General features: G+C 43.1%; 1 protein-coding gene across 6 annotated transcripts in view; it reads right to left on the bottom strand.

Annotated features, from left to right (window-relative positions):
- Nucleotides 1-3615: 3615 nt before the first annotated feature.
- LOC116464146 (probable cation-transporting ATPase 13A4) overlaps nt 3616-23422 on the bottom strand; it is a 31831-nt gene continuing 12024 nt past the window's right edge. The window contains exons 5-6 of one of the 6 annotated variants that reach the window (XM_058434990.1): nt 7116-7233; nt 3616-4512 (exon numbers count right to left, since the gene is read on the bottom strand). In XM_058434990.1, coding sequence (XP_058290973.1) covers nt 4367-4512; nt 7116-7233 — 264 coding nt within the window. In that variant the 3' untranslated portion in view covers nt 3616-4366. The other 5 variants (XM_058434991.1, XM_058434988.1, XM_032147419.2 and 2 more) reach the window with 5 other exon arrangements.

Raw genomic sequence — 23422 nt, 5'->3', positions numbered from 1 at the left:
GCTCTCTTGATATTTTTCTCCACCCACCAATTGGAGTCCTACTGGAACATTCTATCTTGGAGATCCAGGCTCCTTCCATCTGTGGCTCCACTATCTTCAACACGTGGCTTCCAAGGCTGCCTTGATTATATAAAGGGGGACTTCATGGAGGATAGTAAATAAAAGTTTCCATGGACTCATCCTGGAAGAGTTACTCTGAACTTACACTAGGAGATTGATTAGAACTCAGTTAGGTGACCACATCTACTTGCAAAGTTGACTAGGAATGTGCTCCACCAGTGTGGCAGAAAGAATAGAAAGTGGGTTTGGGGTTACCTAGTCACACAGCCCCAGTGATCATCCTAGAGATGGGTAAAGAGATAGATCAGCCTAGATCTCAAGGGACTCTGGTGAGTCTGGTGAGAGAAGAAAACCAAGCAGAGGTGACTGCCACACATGGCAGAAGTGATGAAGGCCTGCATTACTGCTGAAATAAAGAGCATCCGTGGAAATCTGAGAGGTTCTACATCTGGCAACAGGGTATGGAGTGGCCTGTGATACCTGAGTGACAATGCCATAAGCTCTTTGCAAGAACCACAAAGGTTAAGAAAATACTTGAATTTTGATACACGACTTTTCCTCTATCTGAAATATGGAATCACATGCCCTCTCTTTAATTGCACTCAGTCTATTCATAAGCAGAGCCAACCAACCCTTGGTTCTTTCACCCCTAACCACCACTGAATCAAAATAACTCACACATTCTCTACAGATTAGAACAAAATAGAAGGAGCTCCCTTTAGAAACACAAATATGGGCTGTTCAAGGTGAAAGTATGATTGTGACCTTTCCCACTCCCTACCTCAAATTTTTATTTTGGAGATCAGCAAATTGAGAATTTGGATGTGTAGCAAGCCTTAGATGAGTAGAAATAAAATTATATCTTATCTGGGTATACACACACAAAAATCCCAAACTGTAAATGGAGCCTTCCTGTATTATTCCTTAACCTCTACTTGTCCTGTTAATTCATTTAACAAACAGCTTCTAAGCTTATCAGACAAGTGTTAAGACTGAAGCGGGGGTGGGCAGAAATGAATCAGATGACAATCCTGCTGTTAATGAGTTGATAGGCTAGTAAACAAAGAATAAAAGAACACGACTCCGCTATAGGAGGAATAATGGAATGGGCCAGAGAGGGTGGCCAGAGAAAAGGCGAGAAGAGAGAGAGAGAGGCATAGAGTCTAGCTGCTCAAAGGACTAACAACTGTGTCTAGCCCAGCAGCTTATTTACCTGCTTGGGGTCACAGAGAACTTTGAGAATCTGAGGAAATGTGTAGGTTTCCCCCCTCCCCAAGAATAATGCACATATGCAAATGTGCAGAACATTTTACTTACGTCAAATTTGCCTTACGCTTTAGATGGTTCAAAGGTCTCTTCATTTTATGCTTCTTCATTAATTTCTTGAACAAATATGTATTGAGGACTTACTTCCTATTAGACATTGTTCAAGGTGTTGAGAGGACAGCAGTGATCAAAGCAGATAACGCTGACTTTTCAGGGAGCAGGAACTGACTGACAAAGCAAGTAAATAAGCAAAACCCACAGTCTGACAGATAGTGATATTGCCATGGAGAGAAATCAGGTTAAGGATGTGAAGAGGCAATGCTGGTGGGGGTCAGAAGTGAGGGGAGTGGGGAGTGGAAAGGCATGTGCAGTTGCATGTTAAGTAAGGTGGTCCGCTTGTTGAAATCAAGGCCCAGCACTGTGCTACAGTCCTGTTTTATTACAGATTATTACAGTGAACTGAATGGGTACTGAGGCTTCACCAAAGACATACTTTTTTGGTTTTCGTTTGTTCGTTTGAGACAGAGTCTTGCCCTGTCCCCCAGGCTGGAGTGCAATGGCGCGATCTCAGCTCACTGCAACCTCCACTTCCCGGGCTCAAGCGATTCTCCTGCTTTAGCCTCCCGAGTAGCTGAGATTATAGGCACCCGCGAGCACACCCAGCTAATTTTTGTACTTTTAGTAGAGATGGGGTTTCACCATGTTGGCCAGGCTGGTTTCAAACTCCTGACCTCATATGATCTGCCCACCTCAGCCTCCCAAAGTGCTGGGATTACAGGCGTGAGCCACCGCACCCAGCCCGTTGCTGTTTTAGGGATAATTATACCGATTTTAAAAGCATTCCCCCACCTGTCCCCACAGACCCAAACAAAATGTGGTGGTGGTGTCTTCCAAAAAGAGAATTTTTGTGTCATTAACATGATGGAAGAACTTTTTAAAAAACTAATTGTCAAGTATTCTATTTGCATTTAGGAGACTGTTCATCTATGCTAGATTGTCATTTTCCCTCCTTCTCCCACAAAAGTTTACTGGGAATCCATGTCGTGGCTCGTAGCTATCCCTCTAACCATATCATGGAAACGCAGGCACCCAACGTGAAAAGGAGCATTGGCCGGGCATCCCTGACACTGTTCATGTTTTACTCATACTTGAGTAATCAGCATATCTAGAATTATCTGGCATTGCCTAAGTCATACGTATATAGAGAATGTTATATAATATACCTGGCAGGTCTGTTTTAATTTAATTGAATAAAGATACAAATACTTTGTAAAAATATTAATAATAACAAGGTGGTCAGGGAAGACACTACAAAGACGTGAGGCGCTAAGGGCATGTGGCTACCTGGGCAAAGAGGGTTCTGAGTAAAAGGAATATCGCGTGTCAAAACCCCGAAGTTGGTGGCCAGGAAGGAAGCCAGACTGCCTAGGGCAGTGCGCACAGTGAACAGAGTCATAGGATCCCAGGAAGCAAAGCGACGTTGTGGACATATTTGGCACTCAAAGAAGATGGTTCTTTACGTCCCCCTTGTCTAGGTGATAAATTTTTTAAGTGTGAGATAGAATTAATAGCAATGGCCAGAAAATAAACATAGACAGTAAAATGGTCTTTTATTGAATTTTGTATATGTAATTATGACAGTAAAAATGATCTTTAAAAATGAAATAAAGATTACTGTATATAAAGAAGTAATCAATACTTTTTAACTATACTAAGATATTTTTTACTAAAGGAGAAAAATGTATACATTTTAATTAATAATAACATTATAGCAACTAATAAATGAATTTTAATGTAGTGAAAACAGAGGCAAAAGGTAAAATTTGGGCAATTATTAAATCATTTCACTCGTGGAACATTTTATTTTCTTGACCCATACTTTTTTCAAAAAGTGGGCCGGGCGCGGTGACTCACGCTTGTAATCCCAGCACTTTGGGAGGCCGAGGCGGGCGGATCACGAGGTCAGGAGATCGAGACCACGGTGAAACCCCGTCTCTACTAAAAATACGAAAAATATTAGCCGGGCGTGGTGGCGGGCGCCTGTAGTCCCAGCTACTTGGAGAGGCTGAGGCAGGAGAATGGCGTGAACCCGGGAGGCGGAGCTTGCAGTGAGCCGAGGTTGGGCCACTGCACTCCAGCCTGGGCGACACAGCGAGACTCCGTCTCAAAAAAAAAAAAAAAAAAAAAGTGAACAAAAATTTGAAAAGCAAAATAAATCTCAATTTTAAAGATATTATTTTTGAGACGGAGTCTCGCTCTTGTTGCTCAGGCTGGAGCGCAATGGCGCGATCTCAGCTCACTGCAACCTCCTCCTCCCGGGTTCAAGCGATTCTCCTGTCTCAGGTTCCTGAGTAGCTGGGATTAGAGGCATGCACCACCACGCCCAGCTAATTTTGTATTTTTAGTAGAGACGTGGTTTCTCCATGTTGATCAGGCTGGACTTGAACTCCCGACCTCAGGTGATCCACCCAGATATTATTCAAATTCAGAAATATATTTCAAGTATGAACTAAAATGCGCAGTTACCATAAAAAAATGACAACTTAGAATGTACACTCTGTCTTCTTCTATTTGTGAAGAAGAGCCTTGGAAGAAGAACCTCCAAGACAACTAGACTGAATTGGAGCCAGGGAATGGAAGTCTGAACAGTGTGGAGAGGGAATTAGATTTTATATTATTGCCAAAAAGCAACCACTGGAGGTTCAATAGTAGTTTTTCAACTTATTCAGCTCTCCTCAGTTAAATTCTGCCCATAACTGTGGAAAACTGCCATATGCAAAACACTATTCTAGGTCCTAAAATGAGGATCCATAGACGAATAAGGTAAAACCTTGCCCTTGAGCTCAGTCTACAGGAGCCATGCTCTCAAGTCCAAGTCTTATGTATTCTCTACTCTTCCTCCAGCTGCTCTTGTGTCCTGTTTTACAAAAGAATCTTTGGCAAGCTCATCTCTCCTTGCCAGGTTCAGGCGTGGCTTGTTACTGATATACGTAGGTACCACCCATATAGGTATGACCATTCATTGTTTAGCAGGATCCTTTCAGGTAAATTCCTCTGATAGAAACAGGATGATTCGGAATCTGTTGGCAGAAGTTACGATGTTTGAAAGAGATTGATTCTTGGAATATATGCAGCTTCTATTAGAAAGCAAGGCAGCCCAGGGACTTCTGATTACAGCAGGTGAAACTAAAGAAAAAAAAATTCCCTTTTACCAACTCATAGCTGACTCCTCATCAGTGAAGAAATGACTCCCCCACCTCTGCTAGTAAGTTTTCTCTGGATCTCTCATTTCTACTCTTTTTTTTTTTTTTTTGAGTTGGAGTCTTGTTCTGTTACCCAGGCTGGAGTGCAGTGGGGCAATGTCGGCTCACTATAACCTCTGCCTCCTCGGTTCCAGCGATTCTCCTACCTCAGCCTCCCGAGTAGCTGGGATTACAGGTGCCTGCCACCACACCTGGCTAATTTGTGTAGTTTTAGTAGAGACTAAAATTAGTTTCACCATGTTGGCCAGGCTGGTCTCAAATTCCTGACTTCAGGTGATCCACCCACCTCGGCCTCCCAAAGTGCCAGGATTACAGGCATGAGCCACCACACCCAACCTCATTTCTACTCTTTTTCTAGGAATGGCTACAGCTACCCTCCACAGGGGCAGAGACACCAGCTTAGGTAACTGAGCTAGCTCTTCCATGCCCCTCATGGGAGTCAAGAACCAGAACTTGAACTAAATTCTATGCTCTGCTTGGTTTTTATTGTAAAATGAGGCTTGATATGTTACAAATACTGTTAATATGTTGTGGATTATTGAAGCAATTTTTAAAATTTAATTCCTTGTGTTTTGGATTTTTTAAAAAACTGCCTTTTCAGTCATCAAATAAATATTAATTGATTTACTTTCTCATGGAGTCAATTATATTTTCCAAAGGCTTCATATGTCCCAGGTTGGGTGACCCTCACTGTCCTTGAGTCCAACAACTTTGCTTTGGGGACTATTCCCATAACATTTGATAAATAAGTAAAGAATAGTTCTTAACACATTCAAGGAAAAGAACCATTCATCTTCAAATCCAAGCACTTAGCATAGGGAGAGGCATATATGATTAGGTGTGCAAAAAATATTGTGTGATCAATAAATGACTCTTCTCCTGCCTAGGGAACATGCTTTTCCTGCGTTACTCAATGACAGATACTGTCTGCAGTCTGCTCAGATCTTCTTGGATTTCTTTGATGCCTTCACAGGCATTTATGTGCTTTTCTTCTAATGACCTATTCTTCTGACTCTCTTCAGAGGGTTGCCCTTGAGCCCCTTTGACTGTTCTACGAGAGACCCAAAGTTTGCTCCCCACCCCCACCCTGCCCAGGCAGCCCTGAGCCAGTGACTGACAAGGCAGAAGTCTGAAGCTGTTTCCTTGCCAATAGTTGGGACAGAGTGAAGAAATGTTTACATTCCAAAGCTCCCTGGCAGCATCAGATTGAAATAAAGACTCTGCCCAAAATCACATTCTTACTTTTATTGTCTTTCACTCTGTTACCAGCTTCTCCTAGAAACACTTCCTTCATAAAATATTTATATATAAATCCAGGTCTTGATGTCTGCTTCTGGGGAACTCAACTTAAGAAAAGAACTAAGCGTGTCTAATGTTTGTACTCACTACATCTGTAGGTACCAACAACCCATTCTTTCTCTGGGGAGGAAAACCACCTGTATCGTCCCATTCTCTCACCTCTTACTCAATTCTCTCACTTCAAAATCTCCAGTGTCTTTCTCCTTAATTTAAAATTGTCCATGTAACCATGCTGAGTTTGGTCTGACCATTCTTTCTCCTTAAGGTGTTAGAATTGTTCCAGGATAACTCAACAGGTCACTTTCTGTTCCTGGAAATCTGTTCACTATTGTCAAGGATTTTAAGCTTGTCAAAGCATATGCCATGTTGCCCCCGTGCTCTGTGTATTAGCTGCAGAGGAACAGAATGTCTGCTTAATTTAATATTCTGGAAGGCCTTCCACATGACTGGCCACAAGAACAAATCCACACAAACTCCCAGTTGTATGACTTGTATGATGAGAACAGTAAGTGCCAGTGAGAATGACTGTCAAGTGTTAATTGTGTTTGTCAGTTAAGTCACCAACCTGAGTCAGACCAGTGGCCAAAAAGGTGCCCCACTGTAGTCGGGTCAATGCCTTGGTGAAGACTAAACTCCCACCTCTTCTCCCCTAACTGCTGCTAAAAACGCTCACAACCACTGAGACCAGTAAACGGTGCGGGGCAGAGGACAATAGCATTTCCGAAACTGGTGTTGTGGCTACTGAAAGAACAAGAGTTCAATTGCATTTGTGGATTCAAAAGAAGGAAGAAAATAGCTGTGATGAGGTGCGGTGGTTACAAAGATGGAGAATGGACAGAGGCCTTCCAGAATGAGTCAGATCACAAGATCTATCTCAAGGAGAATAATCTCTAAACTGATGTCGCAAGGCAAATTGATTTGTTACTACCCAATTGCAGATGATCTAACCTAGTTGGAGAGATGAGGATTTCATTAAAATATTCAAACCAGAGAATGGTCCAGGATCAGTTATTCTTTTCCTCCCTTATCTGGAGGGTGGATTAGTTTGTGTATCTCAGAAACTGGAGTTTTTGGCTGGGCGCAGTGGCTCAAGCCTGTAATTCTAGCACTTTCGGAGGCTGAGGCAGGTGTATCACGAGGTCAGGAGTTCAAGACCAGCCTGGCCAAGATGGTGAAACTGCATCTCTACTAAAAATACAATAATTAGCTGGGCATGGTGGCACGCACCTGTGATCCTAGCTGCTTGGGAGGCTGCAAAGAATTGACTAAACCCGGGAGGCAGAGGTTGCAGTAAGCCAGGATTGCACCACTGCACTCTAGCCTGGGTGACACAGCGAGACTCCATCTGAAAAACAAACAAAAAAAATTGTGGAGTTTTTGCATAAATTTTCAACCAATTTGAAGAATACAAGTAACTAAACCCCATTCTGTGTTTTTGCCCATGAATCATGGCAATGCTTTTCCCCATTGAACTTAACCACCGGGTGATTGTTTTGTCAATAAGTCAGTACTTAGAGCTCTAACAAAGAGCAGGGATAAATGGGCTCACCTCAAGGGAGAGAAGTCTGTCAGCAGGATTTCCTTTCACCAGGGACTGCTTTTGTAGTGTAAGGTAGAGAATGCACAGTGACAAACAGAATTTACAAAGGAAATGTACCACAGAAAGTTCTCTCAATGCAGAGTGAGTGGCAGAAAAAAAATTGTAGATGAGTCTCCATAGGGACAAGTGCAAGACAGCACATTTGAAAGAAAATAATCTAAGTTGTTCTTTTAGGACTATGGTTTCTAAACCTGATCCATCGTTAGATCACCTGGAGAGCTTGATAAAGATATAGCTCCCCAAGACCAATCCTAGAGATTATGATTCAATATATGTCTCATCGGGCTCAGGAATTTATTTCTAATAAGCTCCTTGAGGATTTTCATGATGGGTCAAGTTGGAGAGTCATGTTCCAAAAAGAAGCCTATGAATTTCTGTGGACTGTTCTACGGAGAAAGTCAGCTAACACATGGCGTGATAGCAAAAAAAAAAAAACAAAAAAAACTAAACATAACCTACAAATATGTCCAAATCTGGGCTGTTTTGCACAGGTCTTTGCATCTCAAGGGAGATCTCATAGACTCGGAAATTATCCAGAAACTGCCAATTTAAAAAACCATTCTTCAGAATAGTCAGATGATGGGTTAAGAAGGGCTGCAAAAGAAAGTTGACTCGTTCAAAGCATAAGTAGTTAAATCTGTAAACAAAGGCTAGAGGTAGGTTGCTCTGTATGTTATTTAAAAAAATAAGAATAAATAGTCTAAGTAAAACATAATTTAAGCAAACAGTAAAACATGGATAATTACATTTGCATTAAAATAGAATTAAATGTGTTCAATTCATGGAAGTCGATAGTGTGTTCACTATTTCACTCATTCTTCATTCATGCATTCTTCAATCTGTTCTTTTACTGACTCCCACAACACAATAAATAGCTATATCATGTGTAAAGCCAAGACTTAAGAAGCTTCCTTGAAGTTTGAGAGATGAAGAAAAAGAAATTACATATCACATTTAATCTCCTTTGATTTTTGCTATTATGAATGAGATCATAAACTATTTTCATGCCAATAGCCAATTGGAGATATAGGAAAAAACAAATTGTTTTTCCTACTCTCACACACCACTCAACACGACACTTTCGACACCAGATGTAAGCCAAGCAGTGCTCCAGTGGACACCAGCTGGATGTCCTATGATACAATTTAATTCTGGCCCCATCTACCTGCAGATAGTATGAAATCCCACAGATTAAGGGCTCAGTCTCAAAAGACTGTCCCCACTTCAGACACCCATTGCAAGTTGTAGGTTGTCGCCTATACTTCTGGCCAACTGGGTATAAATTGGGAGTCCCATTACCCTCTCTATGGGTTTGATTAATTTGCTAAGATGACTCACGGAACTCGGGAACTGCTTTACTTGTGTTTACCAGTTTATTAAGAACTATAATAAAGGATACAGATGAACCACCAGATAAAGACATACACAGGCAAGGTCTGGCAGGGTCCCGAGCCCAGGAGCTTGTCCCTGTGGAGTTGGGGTGCGCCACCCTCCCTGCATGTGGATGTGTTTGCCAGTCTGGAAGCTCTCTGAGCCCCATAGTTCAGACATTCGTATGGAGGGTTTATCATGTAAGCATGACGAATTATTAGGTCCACTTCCAGCCCTTTTCTTCTCTCTGGTGAGTGGAGAGTAGACCGAAAGCTCCAAGCTTCTAACTATGGCTTGGTCTTTCTGGTGGCCAGTTCCTATCCAGGAGCCCACTAAGAGTTGCCTCATTAGAACAAAAGATGTTCCTATCACCAGGAAATTTCTAGGAATTTAGGGGCTCTTTATTAGGAATCGAGGTCAAAAGCCAAATACGAGAACAAAGGATTCCCCTGCCACCCATACCTGCACGGGTGTGAGGAGCTCTTTCTCAGAACCTGAGCAGAGACTAAACATTAGAACAAAAGGTTCTCCTGGCGTGCTTGTTGCTCAGGAAATTAGAAGGGTTTTAGGAGCTCTGTGACAGAGACTGGGGTCACGGATCAATATAGTATTTCTTACTATTTCACAGTGAAGGAAACTAAGACACAGACATAGTGACTAATTTGCTCAAAACGGCAACTCCGAGAAGTCTGGATTAGAACTCAAATCTGTCTGATTCCTGAACTTGTGCCTTTAACCTGCCACATGCCACTGCCCCAAAAGAGTCACCTTTGAGATGAACTTTGTTTAAGAACTATGTGGCCTCTAATGATAAGGTCAGACTTGGGACACTGGTCAAAGCCTGAGGCTTCGGCTAGCATGGCATCCAATGCCCCCAAGGCCAGTTCTGCCCTCACACAGGCCTACATACAGCTAGACTCCTGCTGCCTTGAGCCACCCACGGTGCCCTGGGCCACCTGTGAACCTCCCTGACTGCTGCATGAGACTAAGACGTGGGCAGACACAAAGATTTGGATTTTCCCATGTATAACTCTTGGCATCCAGACCACCTGGATTCCAGGATCCATCTAGGGAGGATCCAAGCCTACGAAATTATCCCCAGATCAAGTTACCAATTAGTTATGCATTGTGACTGAATTCCTGAGGCTATTTAAGCCTTTATGAAATTCTCAAGGCTAACCTTGGGCTGGGTCAAGAGAAAACTGGCTCGGCTTTCAGGAAAGAGCATTCAGCCAGCTGAGAGTCACTCCACCTTGTATTGTGTTTAGTTCCTGAGCACACCAGGAACAAATGGTGGCCCTGAGGCTCTGCGATGCTTTCTGAGAGGATTCTCCCTGTGAGTGTCCTTGTGCGGACTTTCACCAAATGGGCATTCACCTTGTGGGGAGATTTCTTTCCTATCTTATAACCTATGTTTCCGTGGCCATATAAACCCGGGACCATGGTCAAAAATGGGATCCTGGAAACCCTGCTGCTCTGGAGTCACTCCTGAGTCATTGAGAGGTTCACAGAGATCCTCCGCATGTGCCGCACAGTGTGCAGTGCTCCTGTGACAGCCTGCCCTTCCCTCTCCCAGTCTGCATGGCCACTGCTTCGAGATTATCGCGGCTGCTTCCATGGTCAGCCTTCCTGGGGGCCTTGCCTGACCCTGAGGTTGGTGGCAGGGGACCCCAGGCCTCCATGATGTGCACAGATACCCTGTATCACCCTTGGCTCTTCTCTATCTCTCTTAACCGCTTTCTCCTTTAGCCACTTATAGATATGCAAAGACTCTTTATGTCACCTGTACTTCTGTGTGTGATAGCATCCGCCACTAGAAACATGCATCTCTGGTGTGGTGGCTCACGCCTGTAATCTCAGCACTTTGGGAGGCCAAGGTGGGTGGATCACCTGAGGTCAGGAGTTCGAGATCAGCCTGACCAACATGGTGAAACCCCGTCTCTACTAAAAATACAAAATTAGCCAGGCGTGGTGGCCGGTGCCTGTAATCCCAGCTACTCGGGAGGCTGAGGCAGGCGAATTGCTTGAACCCGGCAGATGTTGCAGTGAGCCCAGATTGTGCCATTGCATTCCAGCCTGGGAAATAAAAGTAAAACTCTGCCTCAAAAAAAAAAAAAAAAGAAAGAAAGAAAGAAAGAAGAAACACACATCTTTCACTTGTTTTCCCACAGTCATATCACTGCCAGGTGACAGAGGCCACAGGGGAATTTTCTCCACCTTGCTTTTATTACACTCTGACACACAGACCACAGATCACAGAGTGGATCTCTCTCGCGCATGCTTCATATATACATATACACACACACACACACATACATGTATGTGTGTGTGTCTGTCTGTCTTTATCTCTACATAACTTTTTTTGTCATAGCTTTCTTTTCCATTGGTCCTTGCAAGAGTTCTAAAGATAGGGTGAAACCAGGCCACAGATGGAAAAATTCTTACCCTGTTGTCCTCAAACTTTGCCCATTCCCTTAAATCCAGTGTTTGGGTTTCAACAAGTTTGTTTGGCTCAACTCTTTATCTTCTTTGGGGTTTAGTATCTTCCTATGTGGGCCCTTGCACTGTCATGCAAATAAGCCTGTAGTGTCTTCTACACATTGAGATAGTCTTTGTGGCACACACCTAACTCTTATAATTCCACACCACACTTCTACATCCTCACTGTATAAATAGCCAAACTTATTAAGCACAACATTGAAATCACTATACTTTATATTTCTAGTTGTTTTTATTCATAGCCCTATTGTTGAGTTAAGCTTCAATGTACTGGATGAAAAACAGATGTTCACAGACAAAGGATGAGAAATAAATCAACAAAATATCCCAATGATTACATTTTTTATGCAATCATGTGACAGCTGCTTGCTGAGCCCCTAACCATAGCTCTGTGCTAGGTGAAGGATGGGAAGATGAGACAACTCAGGCCTGGCCCCTAACCTCAGAGAATGTACTCTCTAGTTGAAGTGGGGTTGGGTGGGTGGGAGATACGGTAAGTTAAGGCACTACAGGATCATGATGCAAGGCAAAAAACAAACAAGCAAAAAAAAAAAAACCTGCATGCCACACAAAGGATAGATATGTAGAATGTGACGGTTGTGTAGAAAAAGAGAGCTTCTTTCTGGCTTGACAGGTCAGGTGGTATTCTAATTGGATATTATTACTGAGAAATGAGTGGGATTTGGATGTGTCAAGATGCAAGTAAGAATTACGGATGCCCCAAAAGAGAGAACATGAGCCAAGGTATTATATTAGTCCATTCTCACACTGCTATGAAGAAATACCTGACACTGGGTAATTTATAAAGGAAAGAGGTTTAATTGACTCACAGTTCTGCATTGCTAAGGAGGCCTCAGGAAACTTACAATCATGGTGGAAGGTAAAGGAGAAGCAGGCAGCTTCTTCACAGGGCAGCAGGATGGAGTGAGTGGCAGCAGGGGAAATGACAGACATGTATAAAATCATCAGATTTTGTGAGACTCACTCAGTATCATGAGAACAGCATCGGGGGAACTGCCCCCATGATCCAATTACGTCCACCTGGTCCCACTCTTAACACATGGGGATTATGGGGATTACACTTCAAGGTGAGATTTGGGTGGGGACACAGAGCCAAACCACATCATGCTGCCCCTGGGCCCTCCAAAATCTCGTGTCCTCACATTGCAAAACACAATCACACCCTTCCAATGGTCCCCCAAAGTCTTAGTTCATTCTAGCATTAACCCAAAGTTCAAGTCCAAAGTCTCACCTGAGACAAGGCAAGTCCCTTCCAGGTATGAGCCTGTAAAATCAAAACCAAATTAGCTACTTCCTAGATACAAGGTGGGTACAAGTACTGGGTAAATACACCCATTCCAAATGGGAGAAATTGGACCAAGACAAAGGGGCTACAGGCCCCACGCAAGTCCAAAATCCAAAAGGGCAGTCATTAAACCTTAAAATTCCAAAATGATCTCCTTTGGATCCATGTCTCACATCCAGGTCATGCTGATGCAAAAGGTGAGTTCCCACAGCCTTGGGCAGCTCTGCCCAAGCTCCCTGTGGCTTTGCAGGGTACAGGCCCCCTCCCGACTGCTTTCATAGGCTGGTGTTGAGTGCCTGTGGCTTTTTCAGGCTCATAGTGCAAGTTGTCAGTGGATCTACCCTTCTGAGGTCTGGAGGATGTTGGCCTTCTTCTCGCAGATCCACCAGACAGTGCCCCAGAGGGGACTCTTTGTGAAGGCTCCAACCCCACATTTCCCTTCCACACTGCTATAGCAGAGGTTCTCCATGGGGGCTCTACCCCTGCAGCAAACATCTGCCTGGACATCCAGGTGTTTCCATACATCCTCTGAAATTTAGGTGGAGGTTCCCAAACCTCAATTCTTGTCTTCTGTGCACCCACAGACCCAATACCATGTGTAAGCCGCAAGGGTTTGGGGTTTGCACCTTCTGAAGCAACAGCCTGAGCTGTACATTGGCCTCTTTTAGCCACAGCTGGGACTGAAGCAGCTGGGAATCAGGGCACCATGTCTGGAGGCTGCACAGAAGAAGGGGGCCCTGAAACCAGACCAGGAAACCATTTTTCCCTCTTAGGCCTCTGGGCCTGTGATGGCAGGGGCTGCCACGAACGACATTTTCCCCATGGACATGCCATGGAGACATTTTCCCCATTGTCTTGGTGATTAACATTCAGCTCCTTGTTACTTACGGCAAATTGCTGTAGTAGGCTTGAATTTCTACACAGAAAATTGGTTGTTTTCTATTGCATCATCAGGCTTCAAATTTTCCAAACTTTTACATTCTGCTTTCTCTTGAATGTTTTGCTGCTTAGACATTTCTTCTGCCAGATATCCTAAGTCATCTGTCTCAAGTTCAAAGCTCCACAGGTCTCTAAGGCAGGGGCAAAATGCCAACCAGTCTCTTTGCTAAAGCATAGCAACAGTCACCTTTGCTCCAGTTCCCAAGAAGTTCCTCATCTCCACCTGAGACCACCTCAGCCTGGACTTCATTGTCCATATTACTATCATCATTTTGGTGACAACCATTCAACAGGTCTCTAGAAAGTTCCAAACTTTCCCATATCTTGCTATCTTCTTCTGAGCCCTCTAAACTGTTCCAACCTCTCTGCCTGTTACTCAGTTCCAAAATTGCTTCCACATTTTCAGGTATCCTTATAGTAGCGCCCTACCATTTCGGTACAAATTTACTCTAGTAGTTTGTTCTCACACTGCTATGAAGAAATACCTGAGACTGGGTAATTTATAAAGGAAAGGGATTTAACTGACTTACAGTTCTACATTGCTTGGGAGGCCTCAGGAAACTTACAATCATGGTGGAAGGTAAAGGATGCACCTTTTTTTTTTTTTTGAGACAGAGTCTCACTCTGTTGCCCAGGCTGGAATGCAGTGGCAGAATCTCAGCTCACTGCAACCTCTGCCTCCTGGGTTGAAGCAATTCTCCTGTCCCAGCCTCCCAAGCATGTGGGACTACAGGCGCTTTCCTGCCCAGCTAGTTTTTGTATTTTTAGTAGAGACGGGGTTTCGCCATATTGGCCAGGCTGGTTTTGAACTCCTGAGCTCAGGTGATCCACCCGCCTTGGCCTCCTAAAGTGCTGGGATTACAGGTGTGAGCCACCACACCCAGCTGCAGGCACCTTCTTCACAGGGCAGCAGGATGGAGTGAGTGCCAGCAGGGGAAATGCCAGACACTTATAAAACCATCAGATCTCATGAGACTCACTGTCACAAGAACAGCACGAGGGAAACTGCCCCCATGATCCAATTACCTCTACGTGGTCACATTCTTGACACATGAGGATTACACTTCAAGGTGAGATTTGGGTGGGGACACAGAGCCAAACGATATCAGCTATTGAGGTGGGAAAGTGAGGACTGAATGCTGGGAGTAATAGGAAATTCAGTTTGCTGAAGTAGAGAATGCAATAAGGGAAAAGATCTGGGATGAAACCAGATGTGGCCAGTGGAGAAGGACTTGAAATCCTTAGTAGGCAATGTGTACTTTATCTGGTAGACATTTCAGACCATTAAGGGTTTCTGGTCATGGACATGACATCATCAGAGTTGTGCAATAGAATAGATAGAGACTTTGAGAAGAAAAAATAGAAGAAAGATCTCAGTCAGGGAGACTAGTTAAGAGGCTTTTGTAATCAGGCAGGTGGTGACAACCAAGGGCTTAGAGGAGGGGAAGTTCTGCATGAGAGACACTGCCAAGAGAGGGTCTAGGACTTAGGAAATGCTTGTAGCAGGCACAGGTGGGACTTTTCATTGCATATATGTGTTTGTAATTACAAAGGTAAAAGCCATCATTTACCCACAAATCTTCTTTGATATGATGCAAAACCATCACCCTGGGCTTGCAGCACAATATGAATGGTGCCTCCTAGGATTGTACAGTGTGAAATACATACAACACATGTGAGACCTCTCTGCAGGGTAACCCCTTTTAACCACAATTTTAAACTCAGCAGAATTTCCATAGCAACTATGTGTGCAGCCTTTATCACAGGTCAGTGACTTATCAGATTTTTCACGGCACTGAAATACTTCGAAGTCAAGACAGCAAGGAAAAGAGCTGGGAGAGTCTGGATGACTCTTTGAGTGCTTTTCATCCAACCAGGGACAATGCTCTGCAGCATCCTGCATTCTTTTCCTTGACAGATTAGCTAATTTAATTAGCAGAATCTGGCTAGATGTGAAGAATGTAAAGAACCTTGATTTGGAAGTCAGTAGGTCTAGATTATAGACTCAGCTCATTCATTTCCCCATTATGTGATCTTGAACAAGTAGTACTCGTTCAGCCTCAGTCATCTGAAGGGTGGCACAGGCATTATGCAGAAAACAAACCATGGTAGTAGAGCAAGAGCAACATTAGACAGAGTGGTCAGGGAAGGCTTCTTGGAAGAAGTGACAAGTGAGCTGAAATCTGAAGGAGAAGGAATCAGGAATGGAAACAGGGGGTTGGTGGCAGGCAGCATTCAAGGCAGAGAGGATGGCAAATGCAGTCTTCCTGAGGATAGAGCAAGCTCAGAGTGTTTGACAAAGCCATGTGGCTCACTCCTAAGGCTCTTTCATCAACTCCGGGAGAGTTGTGTTTTGTTGTTAATTTTATCTTTGTTTAATTTTGGAGAAACTCATTTTACTAATAAAGTTTAAAGGCCATTGTTAACAAGTCTAATGGAAACCAAAGGGCAGACAGAATATTACGGGGCAGCAGTGTTCCAAGTGTTTATGCACAGAGAAGTGAGCACAGTTCAAAGCCAAAAGAAAATCTACAGGAACCTGAAAAGCTGTGCCAAGCAAGTCTGAATAGAGATCAAGCAGGGACATAGGCTTCTGTTTCTGGAGACCGAAGTCAGAAACATTTATCCGATCACATGAAATGGGCTCACAGGGCTCTGGTGTTATGATTTTCCTCCCTCAGCTGTGGGAGTTGGCCTTTTCTGTGATTGATGGTCAGGTTCAAGAGAACTTCCACGAGACACCAAAATCTCTTTCTGGAAGAAATTGTGCTCATGATGGCAATTACACTGGACATTTGCCTTGCTGTCGTCTTGTTTTTCAATGCTACGGTTTTTTTCTTCTTTTTTTCATTCAGGAAAAACAACATAGGAGAGTGACACAGCAGGGATCTCGCTGATAAAGGACCTGCATCTGAATCCAGCTCCTCCATCCATGGGCCGTGTGTCCTAGTCGCTGAGCCGTCTGGAGAGCGTTGTACCTCATCAAAAGAAGAAAGACAGTAATCCTTGCCTTTCTTTCCTCCTAAGGTTGTTAACAAGGCTTAAATGAGAGAACAAGATGAAAGTATTTTGTAAACTCTAATGCCCTGTGTATAAAGCAGAGAATAATAGCATCTGTGGTGTTAGAAAATGCCTGGAACTTTGTAAAGATGTTGTTTGATTCAACATTACTGGAGTAAACCACACCATTAGACAGAGTGAAAGACTCCACTGCAGAGACAGAGATTGATTTTTATAACAACTGAATTTATTATAGCATAAACTAAATACAAAGCGCTGAATAAATAATCGTTTTTTTCAGTCATCACATCTGCAGGTGTGTACGTGAACATTTCCATAAGCACATAAGGATACAGATGTCACAGACATATTTAGTGAGGGAAGCCCAGAGTCAGGGTTCTCTGTGGGTAAGAGCTAGATGCCTTGGGATGAACATACAGGGCACCGTCTCAAATGATTTGGACTATGTGACTGTGTTCTTTTCTCCTTCAGACTCTGGTCAAGAAAGTGTATTGATAACAGGTTGCTCTGCCCTCAAGTTTAGGGCACTCTCCCATGCTCTTTCATGCAAAGTTTTTTAACACCTCTCTTTAAGAAAATTCACAAATCAGAAGTATTCCCCCAGCTTCAATCTGACAATCAGGACCCCCATTCTGCACCACTTTCCTAGGATCTTATCTCCATTAGGGGTCCCCTTTCAAGGTACAGGGCAATTGAGTCTATATGTCCACACAATCGGATCTGACAAGGCTGGGAGCCCTCCCTCCAGAGCCCATCCTCCCATGAGTGTCAGTCTGGTATTCTGTGTGGGTAGCAGTAGAAAATAGTTCACATCCGGTGGCTCATGCCTGTAATCCCAGCACTTTGGGAGGCCGAGGCAGGTGGATCACAAGGTCAGGAGATCGAAACCACCGTGGCTAACACGGTGAAACTCTGTCTCTACTAAAAATACAAAAAATTAGCTGGGCATGGTGGCAGGCACCTGTAGTCCCAGCTACTTGGGAGGCTGAGGCAGGAGAATGGTATGAATCTGGGAGGCGGAGCTGGCAGTGAGCCGAGATCGTGCCACTGCACTCTAGCTTGGGTGACAGAGCGAGACTCCATCTCAAAAAAAAAAAAAAAAAAAAGGTTCACATCACAGCATAAGACTGAGACACTGGGTGTATCAAGCTTGAAAGAGATCTTGCAGGTAATTGAGTTTCATCTGATACCTGACTTCCTTCTCTACTTGGCCTTTGAATAGCCACTTGTTCCTCCAATGTCATAGAGTACATTCCACTGCTATCAGTGCTGGCTGTTAGGACAGTGGTTAGGGCAGATGGCCTGAAGCCATCCCCACTGTGATCTTTACCCACTTGTCCTGGTTTTGCCTTCTCATACCACCTGGCACAAGTCGGATCCTTCTTTCTCAGGAAACCCTTCACAGTCCCCTGACTGTTTTTTTTCCAGGCTAGGCACTCCCTGTTCCTTCAATTACTGCTTCTAAGATGTAGTTAATCCCAGGAATACAGTCTTCAAAATGAGTCTCTTTTCCCAAAGATTTTATGGCTCCTTGACTAGTGGACTAGATTCTTTTATTCCTGTTCCCTGCCAGCCTTTGCTAGGGATAGAATCACTTAGGATCAAGGCAAGAGCAACTCAAAGTCTCAGAAAGACAATCATTTTTTGGTTTTGTTTGGTTTTGTTTTGTTTTTAATACACCTGTAGCCCAGGCCTGGCAGGATGCCTGGCATTCATTTGAACAGAGGGCCTGGTATTAGCAAAGGGCTGCCCATTCTTTGCTTGACTGTGAGATCATACTAAGCAACCTGCCCTGCTGGAACTCCGGAATTTGGAAGTATTTGGAAGCAATATAAGGTTTGCTCAGAAGATCTGTATTTGAGGCCTAGATCTGCTCTTGCCATTACTGAATCTCAGCTTTCTCATCCGTATGGTGGAGATGATAAGCCCTTCCTTGTTGAGTCATGGGACAATTGTACAATTCAGGTGAGTTAGTGGAGGTGAACGCACTTAGCAAAGGGCACATTTAAGTATGAACTGTGCAGGCGGATCTTGCTCGTGACTAGGTCACAGACCATCTCTAGCTTGCCCCTGCCTATAACCCTCTACTTTCAGAAAATGAGAAACACTTTAAGAGAAGGACATTCAGAACTGCCATATCATTGCTGAGGCTGGCTTTGCAAAAGGAAACATTTCTTTCTGTACCAAAAAAGACAGTGATTCTGCAGTCTTGAAACACTAAAATATCTTCATGCCCTATTTTAAAACCAGAAGTAACAGGGTACCTTCATGGCTGGGAGACACCATGTTCCTAGAATCAGCTGCAATCATAGAGCCATCAACCCTGCTCAAGGGCTCAGTTGCGGGGAAGGAATGCTTGCAAATGCTACTGATAACTTCCAAAGCCAGCCTGGGCCAGGACACTTATCCCCTGATCAGAACATTCACCTAGGATTTGATGCTCATAATAAAAATTTTGCTTTTGCCTTAAAATATTATGTGTAGGTGTGCTCCTAGACTTCAGTGTTGTCTCCTAAGCTAACAGAAACCTGAGTCTTCCTTGTGCTGAACAAATCAAATATAACCAAATTGTAATCGTGATAAAATAAGGAACATTTTAGTTTTCTAGAATCTGAAGCCACAAACTTTAAAAAAATGTACTGGTTGTGTAAGAACTTCCATCTATAGTGCCATATAATGCTGTAGCATGAGACTAATGTTTCTCAAAAATAATCAAGCACAGGAGTGAAAATTTCTGGAGTTGGCCATGTGACATGAGAGATTCCTAAAACGTAGGATAAGTTACTGGTGTTAGGAGAAGTGGACTGTAGTGGACAGCACTCATGCTTTCTGATCTGTTATTTTCCTCTCCTTCCCAGGACTACGTTCCAGACCAACTCTATCATTTGTGGGGCCTGGTATAAAATGAAAATATGGGGACCCTTGTTCAAAAATTAAGAATTTTAAGAAGGAAGCAGCAGAGTGTTAAAGCAAGTGTGGGGCCCTTCTAAGCATGGGGCCCTGTGTAGTGACAGCTCATAAGCCCATGAAGCATCCCTAAACACAGGAGACTGCACTTTCCAGCTCCCTGGCCAAACCCTTGACTAACAAGATATGAGTAGGGAAAGCAATGTGTGCCACTTTTGGGGTGAGGCAGTGAAGAGCCCACATGTGATCTCCAGCCTATTCCTTCCCCTATCACAGTCAACACAGAATCCTTGCATCGAGTTGATGGAGCCATCAGGTTGAAGCAGTCACTGCTGTAAGAATGGCAGTTCCAGAGTGTCACCTGGATCATGAAAGAAGCACTTGTGTGTTAAGGCACTGATATCTGAAAGTTGTTTTTTATTGCAGCATAGGCTAAGCTTATCCTTAATAATATGTTGGGTAAGGCCAGAAACAGAAGAAAAAGCCTCAAATCTGAAAAGTACTACAGAGAAAAGGAACCCAGACAGTGAAGATTGGTGTAATGTTTTCCATGCATTAGTTTTTCCATCGATGAAGTAAAAACTCAAAACTGATCTTTAACATATTACAACTCCAAGAGTATACACAGTACTACTTCCCCTCAATTCATTTTTATAAAAAGGAAAGTATTGTCCTGTCCTAAGAGGAAAGATCACATACGTTTCCCCTTTAGCCTACTTGTCTCTTGGCCCATAGCAATTCTTGGCCCACTCTTGCCTTCACTGAATGCCTCCAATACCTTCAGAAGCCAAGAGGAGAGCACTCTTCTGGGTCAATGTTCTTCTCTGTAGAAAGTATTTTATCAAATAGACTTTAGTTTGTCACCATGATTTGATAGGTAGCCCCAAAACTCCAGCTGATGTTACAAGAGTCTCATTTCTTAAAATCAATGAAACTGATCCCTTTCGTCATTGTTTTTCTCTGTAATATCAACTTGGATATCACATGTCCTTTAAAGTTGTTCTTCATTGCTCTCAAATACTGGATTGCTATAAGACACTCCTCTGCCACACTCCGGCCTGTCAGAGTGGGAGGTTTGGTTTAGTGGGGGCCAACTAGAGTCATTTGCCAAGTCCCTCTGCCATATCCGATACTGGCTTTTTGACTGATAGCCAAAACATTTTTTAATCATCATCCACAGGGCTCGATTTTCAATAATGGCCTCCTGCAAAATAAAAGAATTACTTTTTACCATCAAGGGTTGAGTGTTTTGAGGCTACAGCCCTCCACAGGCTGTACTTGACTGCCTGCATCACTACTGCAATGGTTGCTTAGATCCAGCTTGACAAAGAGCTTGACCGCTGGACCAATCTAAGGTGGTTTCATTGGACAGGTATTGGTTTCTCAAATGTTTCTACTGAAGTAACTTCTGTGGGAGAAGTAAGAGGTACAACATTTCAAGACTCTGGGAACATAACTTGAAATGGCTTGCCTCAAAAATGAAGTTTCTTTTGAATCTCACATCTAAACTAAATTTAAAATCATTCAAATTCTATGTTTCACTCTATAGCACATCTATATTTTATTTAATATAAAATGACATTTAAAATTACTTACTACTAAATACTAAACACAATTGACCCTATATAAAGATGTGGCCCATATATGACATGTTTTTTATATACCCTGACATATCACTGCATATTTAATTTCACACAGGCCAGTCTTGGAGTTGAACAGATCTGGATTTGGGTCCCAGCTCTGACACCTATTATGAGCAAATTAGTCACTCTATCCACGTCTCAGTGATTAGAATAATCCCTTCCTTATGTTTGTTGTAAGGCTTATATAACTCCCTTTACAATATAGGGCACGGCAGGGCATAGCTCTCTCCCTTTGCCTACCCTTCAGAACTACTCATTTAACAAATGGCTCTGCACTGTGGTCCTGTTCACACATGCCTCTAACCTTCACCTTCACTGAAATACAATTTTAAGATTACAAAAGATATGTCTCTTTGAAAACATTTTGCAATGCCATTTTATTTCATGAGTTAGAGTAAGCCTTGAATAGAGCCCAAGTTATAACTTATAACTCATGAGAGGTTATCATATTAATTTTCCACTTTTATCATGTTTGCTCACAAAGACTGACCATCTTAGAGGTTATTGTGAAAGAAACAAAGAAAAAATATGGGACGTGAAACTGTCCCACAGAATTAGAACTGATTTTCGTGTCCATCTTTGGATGGAATTCGCAGAATTCTGCGAGATTCTATAAGAAACTTTGCCAGAGATAGTAGTTTTCCTAAAATCTACCCTTTTTTGCCATTTGGGTTCCACTGCCCATGAAAGGATAGAGAATAGCTGGTCTGAATTATTCCTGTGATAACTGACCATCTGCTGGCTGCCGGGCTGTTAAAGATCCATATAGCCATCTCAGCCTCTTGGAAACTTAGCCAGATGAGTTATTCTACTTTCCTGCAGCAAGGGTTTCTCGTCCTCCTTAATTAACATGAAAACAGTAGTTCTTAGAGCTGGGATAAGGCAGGAGCATTAAGCAAAGGTTTTAAAATCTTACTTCCAGGAAACCTTAGGAAGCCTTAAAACAAAATAGATGAAACCACACACACACACACAGAGGAGAGAGAGAGAGAGAGAGAGAGAGAGAGAGAGAGAAACTTTAGTGCTCTCCATCTCTATGTCTTGCCTTGAGTGTTTTTTAGTTCTGGAGCTATGATGACCTGTATCACCTTGCTGCTCTGGAAGAGGAAACTATAGAGAGGTGATCTGTCCTATTACTGCACATTATAAATACAAGGCAGAACTAGTGACATGATTTGAATTTGTGTCTCCATCCAAATCTCATGCTGAATTATAATCCCCAACGTTGCAGGAAGGGCTGAGTGGGAGGTGATTGGATCATAGGGGTGGATTTCCTCCTTGTTGTTCTTGTGATAGTGAGTGAGTTCTCATGAGATCTGATTGTTTAAAAGTGTGTAGCACCTTCCCCTTCTCTCTCTTCCTCCTGCTCGGGAACTGCCTGCTTCTCCTTTGCTTTCTGCCATGATTGAAAGTTTCCTGAGGCCTCCCCAGCCATGCTTCCTGTACAGCCTGCAAAACCATGAGCCAGTTAAACCTCTTTCCTTCATAAATTACCCCGTTTCAGGTATTTGTTCACAGCAGTGGGAGAATGGACTAAAATACAACTAGAAAAAAAGGAAAGCCTTGGTGAGACATTTCTTTAAAAAAATTTCACCACATGAGCTCTTCTGACTGGCTACTCAAATAACTCATACACACAAGCATACCTATATAAACATATCAATAATTGTTTTAAAGGTGGGGGCAATTAAAGCTATCCACACTAGCTCTCATGCCTCTCAGCTGGAGGTTCGATCATGAGCATTGGCATAGTAAGGATAAGGTCCTACTCAAAACCTGTTTATTTTCAGGGCTGATCAGAGATTAGATAAGTGGAATAATTTGCCCAAAGTCAGATAGCAAGAAAGTGGTAGAGCCAGGATTCGAACCCACCCACGTAGATTACCCCTGAGCTTGTGGTCTTAACTGCAAATATGCTGAAAAAGTAAGAACTTCCTGCTAGAGGATTTTAAGGAAGACTTTGATACTTAATTACCATACAGCCCATTCCCTCCCAACTCTTCCCTGCCCACCTAAAAGGGAAAAATAATGATAATAAATGGTCTAAGCCAAACTGTCTAACTTTTGACATGGATCCACTTTCCCAGAATCTTTTTCTACTCATGATGACCATGAGACACAAGTCTAATCGATAAAGCATAAAAGGAAGTCTGCTGGTGAGCTTCAGGAAAAGTTTGTTTCCCAAGAAAAAGTTCAGACTTGATGGAAATTGGCTTGCTGTGGTCTCTCCTTCCGTTTTCTTCCTGCA

This window comes from Hylobates moloch, unplaced genomic scaffold, assembly GCF_009828535.3.
Source record: "Hylobates moloch isolate HMO894 unplaced genomic scaffold, HMol_V3 SCAFFOLD_216, whole genome shotgun sequence".
Taxonomy (NCBI): Eukaryota; Metazoa; Chordata; class Mammalia; order Primates; family Hylobatidae; genus Hylobates; species Hylobates moloch.
The sequence above is the reverse complement of the archived record's forward strand: the minus strand, read 5'-3'. Positions and strand labels throughout refer to the sequence as shown.